This window comes from Oncorhynchus gorbuscha, linkage group LG19 (genome assembly GCF_021184085.1).
Source record: "Oncorhynchus gorbuscha isolate QuinsamMale2020 ecotype Even-year linkage group LG19, OgorEven_v1.0, whole genome shotgun sequence".
Lineage (NCBI taxonomy): Eukaryota > Metazoa > Chordata > Actinopteri > Salmoniformes > Salmonidae > Oncorhynchus > Oncorhynchus gorbuscha.
The window spans coordinates 44,168,733-44,181,787 of record NC_060191.1 but is presented as its reverse complement, the minus strand read 5'-3'; the positions used below and the strand labels follow the sequence as shown (position 1 = coordinate 44,181,787).

Here is a 13,055-nt window from a genome sequence, read left to right as displayed (position 1 = left end):
TGTTGCCGCAAGAGTTTAAGACTTTTCATAAACTGTAGGGGGCTTCGCCAGGTTTTGCAGCTCCCTGCGTGTAAGGCCCTTAACACATAGTCCAACTGGGACTTGAACACGGATCTCTGTCAGTCTAACACCTTAACCGTAACACCAAGAGGTCCAAACCCGTTGACAAGGTTGCTTTGTAGTCTACTAGGCCTCTAGTAACACTAGTTTTCTTAGCCTATCATATTATGTAGCCAACCCACTGGGCACAACCGTCAATTCAACATCTATTTCACATTGGTTCAACGTCATTTCATTGAAATGACGTGAAAACAACATTGATTCAACCAGTGTGCCCAGCGGGAAGCCTACTGGCATCGAGTTGAATTGCCCTAAGAATGCATGAGCAGAATCCATGAGCTGTGCCCCAAAATATTTTGTTTGGAAATGACAATGGAAAAAAAATATGAATTAGCTATAATTTCTGCAGGCACAGCTGCAGGTTCATCTCTGAATATTTTATTGTTAAACTGTAATCAAGAGTCTGCACACACAGTTCTGGACCATTCTATTAGATGATACTGGAGATAGCCTCTGAATTTTTTTGTTTGGATGAGGATCATGCTGTCAAAAAGCTCCTTTCATATAGGCTACGGTACCTCTGAAAGCTAGCTGATCAACTATTTGCATGTAATACAATAATCCCATAAATGCTAGCCAGAAGAACACAAATTATGGACCAAGGATCATTTAAAACACACTTTCATTGTCTGGTGTGTATGTCCATCTAATAGTAAGATTGAACAATGTGTGTAGTGTGCACATATTTGTATTTTTATTCTCTGTGTTTAAACCAGAAGACTGCAGTGGAAGGAGAAGCAGACCCGTTGTAGGTCAAACATAGCTAAAGTGGGTCTTTAACTTTCCAAAACGGGTAACAAAAGAGACAACTCAATGTTTACTGCATATAGTAAAATGTGATGTATTTGACCATTTTATTGTAGACATAAATCTCAAAGACAGCAGCATTTGAAAATGTTATAATTTCAGGTCCAAGGTAAAAACTTACAAATAAATAGCTTTAAAAGGAAGCTACAATAATAATAATATAGTATGGTCCTTCACTGAAGGTATAACATATTTAGCCTTTTTGTTTTATGACATACAAACTGGAATGAGAAATCAAACATATACAGACATCTGGCAAACAATAGAGCATTCATCCCATTATGAATAATATATATTTTTAAATCAACTATGAAATTATTACAAACAAAGGACTTGTTCTTTATGCAAATTATTTTTGATGCACCATAATATACCATTTCACACATGTGTTTATATTGAATTTGGTTGTACTTACAATTCCTTTAAAAACACTACATAAAAAGTACAGAACAGTGGAAAAAAAATCCCCGTTACACTGATTTGCCTCAGATCAGATTCCTGACCATGGTCTGCTAAAACTAAATTTTACACAAAGAGTGTGTACACTCATTTTAGGAACCCTAAAATGTCTGTTTCATTCTTACCACTAATTAATGCTGGTTGCTTTTTTGTTACAAAGTATATTATTTGATTTAATGTCTGTCAATGTCTAATCTCGAAAACCCAAAACTAAAATGTTGCTTAATTGCATCAGATTGTTACGTTGTCTGCCCACCAGAGATTAGTCAATGGCAGACCTAATCACCTGTACCATTTGAATGATTATGGGTGAATTTACATTTTCATCTTTAAGCATATCAGTTCCACAAATCATTAATCAGCAATAAGATAGCAGATAGATTCTTTGACACATTTTTTACAGGCAGTTAACATAATCTCACATTTAGAAAAATACTTGTTTTTCCCAAGGAAATTAAACAAAAGAGCAAACCACAAGCAAGGTATCCACAAGCAAGGTATCCATAAGCAAGGTATTCACAAGCAAGGTATCCATAAGCAAGGTATCTATAAGCAAGGTATTTACAAGCAAGGTATCCATAAGCAAGGTATTCACAAGCAAGGTATTTTACAAAGTTTTCCATCTTGTCCACCTAATCAACTGTTTTACACAAACCCTTTTTACTCAAAAATAATACGCACTGTAAGTCATTGTCTTGCAATGATAATGTCACATGTTATGGTAGGAATAGTATGCCTTTAGACTAACTATTATTATTATATTATAACTTTATTAGCCCAGTTCATTTATTGGCTCTGAGTCTCTGACTGTATAGTTCTGGGTTATATGCTGGAAAATTGAGGTATATTTAACAGCAATGGTGTTTGTCAGTAGGTTTTATGCCAAGTAATTGCTTTTAGGAGAGAATAATATTTTGCACACAGTACCTTTGTCTATTTAAAAAAAACACATGTACATCCTGAGGTAGCTAGATCTCTATTGGTTCAAACTTCTCTAGTGGTTGTCCTATGTCCTATGACTTGTCTGGGTTAGTTAGTGCACTCTTAATTTCCAAACTAGGGTTTCCCTGCTTTTCTCTAAAGCACGGTCGGGTCGGTTAAGAATCCACTACACTACCCCTCCCAAAGTTTTCTCTGTCTTCATGTCTCCTCGCTAGCACTCTTGGTAAACACACTCTCCCGACACTGGCGCAGGTTGCTTGTTAGCGTCACACTTCTCCGACTCGACAGTCTTGCCGGTGTAGTCTATACAGACAACACTGCGTCGGCGTTCCCCCTGGCCACAAGTTCGTGAACAGGATGACCAAGGCCCCATTTGCCAGATGGGGCATGGCAGATCAGCACAGGGTCTGATATCTGTGGGTTTCAGGTCCTTATCGCAGGTATTGGAATGGAAACCAGCGTTGTCTCTGCATTCAACGTTCCTTCGGGACCACCCGGAGCTGCAACTCTTGGAGCACTCTGACCATTTTCCCAAATGCCACTGGGGCACACCGAAAGCCTGGATCATATGCAACGAAGCCTTTTTCTCTTTGGATTTAGTGAAAGACACATCTTTGGGGATAAAGAATGTGTATTTGACCTTGGGTGGAAATGCCTCCCCAGCAGTGGCCAGCAACTGGATGGTGATGGCCTCCCTCAGTTGTCTGAAGCTCTGGATTCTCTCCAAGGTGGTGGACGAGCCACTGTACTTCAGCACAGCCCCGAGAACAGGGATATCCTGCTCCACCGTGGACACAGAGAAGTTACCATTCAGTATGTAGCCACCGCTCTCTCGCTTGACCGCCAGGTAGTTTCCATCGTGTGTGATGTTTCTATGGCTACGCTGTTTGATGTCAATATTGGTAGCCCCGACAGGAATGGTCACAATGTCGCTGTATCCGTAACTGAAAGAAAGAAGCTAAATGTCTCATTACAGCTGTAATCACATCAGCAGCACAAAAGAGAATCAACCAATAATGCTTTCTAAATATGAATGTTATTTTTTCTGGCTCATAATAAGATGATAATGGCTAAGACATTAGGGTCATAAATGATTGTTACCATAATTGCAATTGGAATATTTAGGTGTACTCACGTGACTTTGTTGTATGAACCAGTGATCTTCCTGCAACTGAGGCCATCCCCACCACACAAGCCACACTTGTCAAGCCTCTTGTTTGAGCCGATCTCTTGGTCACAGCCCGCCTTGACACATTGGCCTTGTACACAGAGAGACGTAGTGTCGGGACCACATGTCGTGCCGTCGATAACCTATGGACCACAAATGCAAACTTAAGGTCTCAATTGACTTAACACTGTGATTCACCACAAACAGTGAAGGCAAGCTGTAAAATATTTATTTACAGTGGCCAACATTCTACAGATGATTTTTAGTGAACGTACCTTGGCTTCAAAGACTTTGAATTCACTGCTGCCTTTGGCCCGGCAGAAGAGTTTACATCTGTCCCGGGGCGACACACCAGCGTACTTTGGAATCCATTGCTTCATGTTCCCAAGAATGTCCAGATAGTTGAAGCTGTTGTACTTCTCACACTGCTCCTCTCTAAAACTCTTCCCTAAGGTTGGAGAAATGACAAAGGGGGAAAAAATTATCCATCAAACTAATATCAAAGCAGAGACATTTATTGAAAAATCTAGGTTTAAAAACACCACTATAGCTCACCACTATATGAATGAAAGGAAATTCTGTAGTGCAAGTGCCTAGACAAAATATGGCTCACCATTTTCCTCACACGTCTGGGGGTTGCAGGATTGGTACTGGACTCTCTGGCCCTCACAGTACTTGCCGCCCTTCTGGGGCACGGGATCTGTGCACTCCCTGTAGGAGAACTCCACACCCCCTCCACATGTCCTGGAGCACTGTTGCCATGGTCCCCAAGCACCCCAGCCGCCATCCACAACCACCTGTGGTAAAGCCAAAACGAAACAGAGTGAGTACTGAGTGCCATGATAACATCAGCCGTCCAACTCAACCACAGTCTAGGCTGAGGCGTCTCTTGGCATGTCATGACCTGGGTAAATCTGTCCGTCAGTGTGGCACGCTTCTGCTGTCTCCCACATTCCTGTTCTATGTGTCACCACTTGCAGAACCCGTGGCACACTTGGCAAGACTAAAGTGTGTGTGTGTGTGTGTGTGTGTGTGTGTGTGTGTGTGTGTGTGTGTGTGTGTGTGTGTGTGTGTGTGTGTGTGTGTGTGTGTGTGTGTGTGTGTGTGTGTGTGTGTGTGTGTGTGTGTGTGTGTGTGTGTGTGTGTGTGTGTGTTTTCACAAGCTTTTACTAGTGGGTGAGCAAAAAGTATATTAACTGCCAGCATGTCAATTTATAAATCAAGTTTATTGACACATGCTACAGAGCTTGTACTCTCAGAAGTACGGTCTTCCTTACAAAGCAGGAAGGAAATACTGTCACAGAGAAATGAATCCACATATAGTAACATATAATAATGGGAATTGATGGGAAATGATGTAAATATATCACTAGCCACTTTAAACAATGCTACCTTATATAATGTTACTTACCCTACATTATTCATCTCATATGCATATGTATATACTGTACTCTACATCATCGACTGCATCCTTATGTAACACATGTATCACTAGCCACTTTAACTATGCCACTTTGTTTACTTTGTCTACACACTCATCTCATATGTATATACTGTACTCGATACCATCTACTGTATGCTGCTCTGTACCATCACTCATTCATATATCCTTATGTACATGTTCCTTATCCCCTTATACTGTGTATAAGACAGTTTTGGAATTGTTAGTTAGATTACTTGTTGGTTATCACTGCATTGTCGGAACTAGAAGCACAAGCATTTCGCTACACTCGCATTAACATCTGCTAACCATGTGTATGTGACAAATAAAATTTGATTTGATTTGATTTTGATTTAACTAACAAGGCATTCTGAGACAGAGTTTGTCAAAATGCAATACTACAAGACCAAATATAGATATTTCTTTCTCCCCTTTTCTAAGAAAAACTAGGGCTTACCTTTGGCTGCATGACCTCGTGGGCTGCCATGCATGCACCGTGCAGACAGCTCCTGTTGGTGGCGCACGTGGTGCCATCCGCCCAGTGAAGGCTGCCATTATTGGTGGTGCAGTGGGGCTTGCCCTCCTCCCTGCACCACAGCTGGCTGCAGACATCACTGTCAGAGGTGTTGGGGCAGTGCACAAACTCCTCCCCAAACATCTGCTGACACTGGCGGTCGAGGCTGTATGTGGTGCCTGGGAGTTCACTGGGTAACGGTAAGATGCTCTCCGGTGGATCCAAGAGGCAGTCGCCTGTGATTGAACACACGAGAGTTCTGTTTTTTAAATGTTTTAAATCAACAGGTTGTATAATGTGGAGACTTGACAGTGACAGAAGCTGACTTTGTTGGGAGTCCTCACACAATCACATTTTGGACAGTTGGTGAAGCTTCTCAGACCCATGATCTCTTATTTGGATAGATATTCAATGAGCTTTAGTTTGATGTTGCTCTTGACCCGGTGATCAGACCACTTTCTTAGCCACATACACTCTCTTTGGAATCACTGACTAACTGATAAAGAACATATTATTTGCTCACACCAGCTGTTACTTTTGGCTTGTGAGAACCGAAACCTTCTCTGTATGTATGACTCAGAGGAACGGAAGGTCTTGATTAAATGTTACAAAATAATATGAATCTCTTCAAATAACAAACAGTGCCATTCACGCCCAATTTCAGATATACAGTGCCTTGCGAAAGTATTCGGCCCCCTTGAACTTTGTGACCTTTTGCCACATTTCAGGTTTCAAACATAAAGGTATAAAACTGTATTTTTTGTGAAGAATCAACAACAAGTGGGACACAATCATGAAGTGGAACGACATTTATTGGATATTTCAAACTTTTGTAACAAATCAAAAACTGAAAAATTGGGCGTGCAAAATTATTCAGCCCACAAAATTATTCAGCCCCTTTACTTTCAGTGCAGCAAACTCTCTCCAGAAGTTCAGTGAGGATCTCTGAATGATTCAATGTTGACCTAAATGACTAATGATGATAAATACAATCCACCTGTGTGTAATCAAGTGTCTGTATAAATGCACCTGCACTGTGATAGTCTCAGAGGTCCGTTAAAAGTGCAGAGAGCATCATGAAGAACAAGGAACACACCAGGCAGGTCTGAGATACTGTTGTGAAGAAGTTTAAAGCCGGATTTGGATACAAAAAGATTTCCCAAGCTTTAAACAAGGAGCACTGGGCAAGCGATAATATTGAAATGGAAAGAGTATCAGACCACTGCAAATCTACCAAGACCTGGCCATCCCTCTAAACTTTCAGCTCATACAAGGAGAAGACTGATCAGAGATGCAGCCAAGAAGCCCATGATCACTCTGGATGAACTGCAGAGATCTACAGCTGAGGTGGGACACTCTGTCCATAGGACGACAATCAGTCGTATATTGCACAAATCTGGCCTTTATGGAAGAGTGGCAAGAAGAAAGCCATTTCTTAAACATATCCATAAAAAGTGTTGTTTAAAGTTTGCCACAAGCCACCTGGGAGACATACCAAACATGTGGAAGAAGGGGCTCTGGTCAGATGAAACCAAAATTGAACTTTTTGGCAACAATGCAAAACGTTATGTTTGGCGTAAAAGCAACACAGCTCATCACCCTGAACACACCATCCCCACTGTCAAACATGGTGGTGGCAGCATCATGGTTTGGGCCTGCTTTTCTTCAGCAGGGACAGGGAAGATGGTTAAAATTGATGGGAAGATGGATGGAGCCAAATACTGGACCATTCTGGAAGAAAACCTGATGGAGTCTGCAAAAGACCTGAGACTGGGACGGAGATTTGTCTTCCAACAAGACAATGATCCAAAACATAAAGCAAAATCTACAATGGAATGGTTCAAAAATAAACATATCCAGGTGTTAGAATGGCCAAGTCAAAGTCCAGACCTGAATCCAATCGAGAATCTGTGGAAAGAACTGAAAACTGCTGTTCACAAATGCTCTCCATCCAACCTCACTGAGCTCGAGCTGTTTTGCAAGGAGGAATGGGAAAAAATGTCAGTCTCTCGATGTGCAAAACTGATAGAGACATACCCCAAGCGACTTACAGCTGTAATCACAGCAAAAGGTGGCGCTACAAAGTATTAACTTAAGGGGCTGAATAATTTTGCATGCCCAATTTTTCAGTTTTTGATTTGTTTAAAAAGTTTGAAATATCTAATAAATGTCGTTCCATTTCATGATTGTGTCCCACTTGTTGTTGATTCTTCACAAAAAAATACAGTTTTATATCTTTATGTTTGAAGCCTGAAATGTGGCAAAAGGTCACAAAGTTCAAGGGGGCCGAATACTTTCGCAAGGCACTGTAAGTAGTAACCACAAACAATTTGTCAGACAATTTCTAAATTCCTTAGGATGTCTCCAATTTATCTCCATTTTGAGATATATTAGTGCATATTTTAGTGACTCTTTTGCATATAAGCAAACCTGCGGTGAGAAACTACAGGTGGAGTTAACATTGTGAACACGTGTGAAGCCTGCAGGTATAATGCTTTGTAACTTGTTATAAGCATTATGAGCCTTTGGAATGGCTTACAATAAGTAACTTCTACTGGAAGTATTCATTGTCCTTGTCAGAGGCCATCATTTCTTTAAGCGGGTAGATGTTATCAAAGAAAATACAGAAGTGAAAACTGGGCCCTCATTACAGAGTGGTTTGAACTAGAAGGCTCTAGTAAAAAGAGACCTAGAAGGCTTTTGTAAAAATGGATCTACCAGCAACTGCTGAGTTTTAAAACAATGTATGTGATTTCATTCAGGTCCAGCCTACTGACCTCAACACACAGTGTTCATATGTTGTGATATACATGCAGTAGAATTTAAAATTTTAATTAAAAAAAAAAAGTATAATAGTTGTAAAAAAATGACTGTAATATCAAATCATTTAAAAGCTTTTAATAAAAATAAACACTTTAACACTTTCCTCATAGAAAGTGCTACCAAATATGTTTCCTTTGCCTACATCAGAGTTGTCAGTGTTGTTTATCAGCATGACATACCGTGTCCGTTGTCAAAGAACTCTGTGATGTAGAGAGCGCTGCAAGGGGACCAGGGGAAGGTTTTGTTGAGGTGAATGAACAGAGGGGCCATCATGTGATGGCCGCCCAGATTCCCAAACATCCTCTCGCAATTCTTGGAGTCGTCGTGTGGCATACTCAGCACGTGGCCTAAAGCAGAACAATACCATTCAAATTAAATTAATACTATTTAAGGTATGCTATGGAAGTAAAGTTGCTAATAGTTTACATCTACTTTAGGTTTGGGGGTCGACTGTATGGTTCATATCAAGTTCGTATCTCATTAAACCACACAATTATTAGTTGTAGGCTAACCCACTTTTGCATAAGCTTTCGGCTCAAGGGTGTGCCCCTTTCTGTACAAATGAAGTTATTTGTGGACAATATTTCTGTACATTTAGCAGACCCTTTTCGACAAGAGGCTAAATGTATGTAGACCTATAGTAGCTTTATATATGGTCAATATGGAAGTTTGAGAAAGTTCAAATTGTTTAATGCACAAGTCATACCAAGTTCATGGGCAGCAGTGAAAGCTGCTTGAAGTCCATTGTCCTCAATGACAGAGCAACTCCTTTTTGGATCGCACGCAGTTCCCACATCAGCAACCCCTAGGGTGTCACAACTCTGATGTCCACAAATATCCTGGAAGACAGACAGCAGCGGTTTCAAACAGTGAATCTTTAGACAGCATTTCTATTTGTCCCTGGTTGTTTTTTTTCTCTTTTCACTTGAGAGCTAATGCCAAAAAAAACGTGTTTGTCAATGTTTCCGTCATAAAATGAAGCAAATAAATATTCCTGGCAGACAGAAGCAGATCTATGATGTGGGGAAATTAATAGTGTGGTATTAGATATATATTTCAACGACATGCCTCAACATTTTCCCTTCACATGTCAGGCTCACTCTCTGCGACTGAGATAAATGTTTCCTGGGGCCTATGACCCAAACCACAAGACATAACCGTACATGATTCAAAGGACATCTGGACTCAGAGTGACATGCTGAATTCAACTCAGCGCGTGTACACCTTGTTTTGCAGAAGCATAGCTCACTGGAGACCGCGTGTGCAAACTACTTCCAATTTAAGTCTCAAGTTTTGGGGTTTCTCTTATGGCGAGGCATGTGGCACACATTCTTCGGCAGGTCAAATTCAGGGCAGCGACATTACACTCTGGCCATTTTAAGGGATGTCATCATCACTCAAGGCTGATTTGTAGCAATTCTTTAAAAAATACCTCATATGAGACCATTCTGCCCTATGCTGTGTGTTTTGAAGCTCATCCAATCTGATTCAGCCAATTGTATTTCATTGGAGGATACATAATCAAATATATCACTGTTTGCTTACATTATTTCATTAACTCTCCAAACCATATGGTAACATCATTATGGAATAAGGGGTTAGGGAGATCCTGTGACATTGATGTAATGTGTGACAGTATACATATGGGACAGGCAGTGCTCACCTCTCGGGTGAAAAGTAGAGCAGTGTCGTAGTGCTCAGGATGCCTCTGGCTGGCTGGGTTGAACTGTTGTTGCCAGGCACAGAAATTGCGCAGAGCGACTCCCCCGTTATTGGAGAGTGACGGTCCAACCTCCTCGTCTTCCACCACCACCATCTTCACCACCACCATGTGGACAGAGTTCTTGATACTGGGATGTTTGTAAAGCTGGGCAGCCATTGAGACCAAGGTCAGGATATAGTGCTGGAGCAAGGGAGGACAACCGGCATTAGGGAGGCTTACAAGGCAACACTGGTGGTGATGATTTAGGCTAAAACTGGGGGGGGGGGGGGGGGGGGGGACTAAGTGAGTGAAATAACGAAGTAAACACACATGTTTTTCCCCCGTTTAAAAAAATAAAAAAGTAAGTATCTTTAGAAATGTCTAATGCTCATGCTCTTTATCACTTGCATGACCCCAAAATTGTTTAATGGTGATCATTTAGATGCTAAGTCATAATGAATGCGGAACGAAATTACTGCCAAAGCATCAGTCTCCTGCCTGACCTTATCAGAGGTTTCCCAGTCCCATCATTACTCTCTACGCACTCTTCCTTTTAAAATGATCTCATTACTTCAACTTAGTTACCGCCATGCATATCAGCTAATCAGAAAGTGTGGAGAGCCTAGTCTTGCATGACAGAGCAGATCAGAAACATTGTTTCTGCACCCAAAATATAGGCTATAATTATTTTCAATTGAAACAGAAACTAGTTTTTCCATAAAACATTTTGGCTGTGGGTGTTTTCGCATTGGGGGTTGGATTAAATGCAATAAAATTAATTAGTCAACGTAGCGCTATATGAATCGAATATATCCTACCTGTATCTCATCTCCATAGAAATGTGTCATGGACGAGTCTGCAACCACCAGCGTCTCAATAAATCGTGGTGCTGATACAAAGCGTTTCCCTCGTAATTGTCTCTCGGGATCTTTTTCATCGTGAATAAAACTGTTCATGTCAGCTTTTACACGACTCTCCTCACTCAGTTGATCAAATGCAGTTTGAGTGTCATGTGGTGCTTCTGTGGGTGTCGTCCTTTTGATACAATGTAACTGTTCAGTGGACCTCTCCCTTCTCCCTGAGCCGAGCACTTTGGGCTCAATTAAATACTCATCCCCGTCTGTAACAAACGATCCAAGGATGCCATAACAGAGACTGACCGCAACAACAGAATCTTGGTTGGAGTTCACAGTCCCCGAGTAAAAACAGCTTCTCAAATGTCTTTCCATCTCTTCAGTCTTGTTTATCAAGTTGTGAAAGTCCGTTTCAGTCTCAGAAGTTTCTCTGCCATGGGCACCTGAGGCGCTGCGTAAAGTGTGGAGATCGTTTGCTTTGATGCGTTGAATTGTCAGTGTAGTAGATAAGAAACTGTTATCCGGATTTAAATTCAAAGTGAAATCTCGGCCAAAGGCACTGAGTCTAAATCTCGGCTGTTCTTCACTTCGTTTCCAAAAACGACCACTGCTTCTTCCATTTAACCTGACAGGTACAATTTCCTCGGAATCAAACAATTTAGAAAGTGATTTGTCGATTACGCACAGGACTAGTAAAACGAAACACCTATTTGAACACATATTCTGCAATGGAAATTGCACAACAAAATAAAAAATAAAACAAAAACAACTTTTCAACCAAAATTCCGGACCAAGCCCATACGCAGCTGTACTCGTCAATAGTTAGTGTCTGTAGTCGGTAGAAAATCTCGAGTCACTAAACTATTTTTAGTCTTAGGGACCTCACAACTAAAATATTTTTTTTCATCAGTATAATGTGACAAAAACCCACTGCTGTATAGTCAGTCTGTGTCGAGAATGTTTGATATTTTTAGTTTAATTGTGTGATCTTCATGCTATTATAGCGGAGTTCAAATACTGTTCTACCACTCGGCAGCACCACTGAATACTAGGAGTAGCGGAGGTATTTATACTTTCTTGTATACCACTCGTTGCCTCAAATTCTCCTCCCACTCGTACCTCATGAGAAACTATTGGATAAAACGGATCCAATGGAAAGTAAGCGACACTCCCCCCTTCTGAAATAGCTGCATCTTGACAACCCTGCAACGAACATGAACTCGGCATAGGCCTACAGCACAGGACGCTGCAACATGGATACCCATACTGTAATTTAAGGGCTCGGTCAGTTATTTTAAACTTTGAGTGACTGCCAGTGCAGTGGCCCCCAAGCGACTCCCATAAGTAGGCTATAGCATACCCACCCCACCACGGCCATGGTCCCCGTCAGTCGAATAAATCAATGATAAAGAGATGTCATGGAATACATGAGAGAATTGTGTTAAAGAGATAAGACTTATCTTGCGCATCACTGGTCATTCCCGCGCGTAAAGGGAATCTCATTATTTTGTAATCCAATACTACCACCTTGTGGTTGAAAAGCTTCCATAGAACCTTATCTAAACTTTTTTTGTTTTACCTTCATTAAACTAGGCAAGTCAGTTAAGAACACATTCTCATTTTCAATGACGGCCAAGGAACAGTGGGGTAATTGCCTTGTTCAGTGGAAGAACGACATATTTTTTACCTTGTCAGCTCGGGGTTCCGACCTTGCAACTTTTCCTTTACTAGTCCAACGCTCTAACCACTATGCTACCCTTACCTAAACTAACCATCTTTTTATAAAGCGCCAACACGTGTCCCTTTTGCCCTTCATCATAAGAGAGCAACCAATGTCATATAATGTAACAAATGAACGCTGCTTATTAGCTTCGAAGTGGCATTGGCAAAAGGACACATGTTAGCGCTATATAAAGGTTAGGTTCTGAGTAAACATTTCAACCACAAGGCGGTAGTATTGGACCACAAAATAATTAGATGTCATTTACGCGCGGGAATGACCAGAGATGCGCACTCTACTGCAGGCGCAACAGGTGTCGTTCTTTTTTTAAACTATAGCCTAGAGCAGGTTAGACATTGTTGGAAATATTATTAGGCTATTTCTCAATATTTCTTGGGTGTATTTGCATTACGCATGGAGTTTGAACTGTTAGGTCATTAAAGCCTAGTTACCTTGTACGATAATTAGTTTGTATAAGATTATAGTTTAATCAATCGATTAGTTA

The 13,055-nt window shown here is 40.9% G+C and overlaps 1 protein-coding gene across 1 annotated transcript; it reads right to left on the bottom strand.

Annotated features, from left to right (window-relative positions):
- Positions 1 to 945: 945 nt before the first annotated feature.
- On the bottom strand, positions 946 to 11,857 carry LOC124004787 (A disintegrin and metalloproteinase with thrombospondin motifs 8-like). The gene is made up of 9 exons (XM_046313583.1): positions 10,795 to 11,857; positions 9,938 to 10,177; positions 8,981 to 9,113; positions 8,454 to 8,621; positions 5,395 to 5,687; positions 4,110 to 4,293; positions 3,772 to 3,944; positions 3,464 to 3,639; positions 946 to 3,272 (listed from the first exon to the last, which is right to left on the bottom strand). The coding sequence occupies exons 1-9, from the start codon at positions 11,548 to 11,550 to the stop codon at positions 2,540 to 2,542; spliced, it is 2,856 nt and encodes a 951-aa protein (XP_046169539.1). The 5' UTR covers positions 11,551 to 11,857; the 3' UTR covers positions 946 to 2,539.
- Between the last annotated feature and the right edge of the window lie 1,198 nt (positions 11,858 to 13,055).

Coding starts and splice junctions, on each gene's coding strand:
- LOC124004787 (XM_046313583.1), bottom strand. CDS start 11,550: ATGTGTTCAAATAGGTGTTTCGTTTTACTAGTCCTGTGCGTAATCGAC. Junction 9,114..9,937: donor CTCTACTTTTCACCCGAGAG/GTGAGCACTGCC, acceptor TCTGTCTTCCAG/GATATTTGTGGACATCAGAG. Junction 3,640..3,771: donor TCAAAGTCTTTGAAGCCAAG/GTACGTTCACTA, acceptor TGTGGTCCATAG/GTTATCGACGGCACGACATG.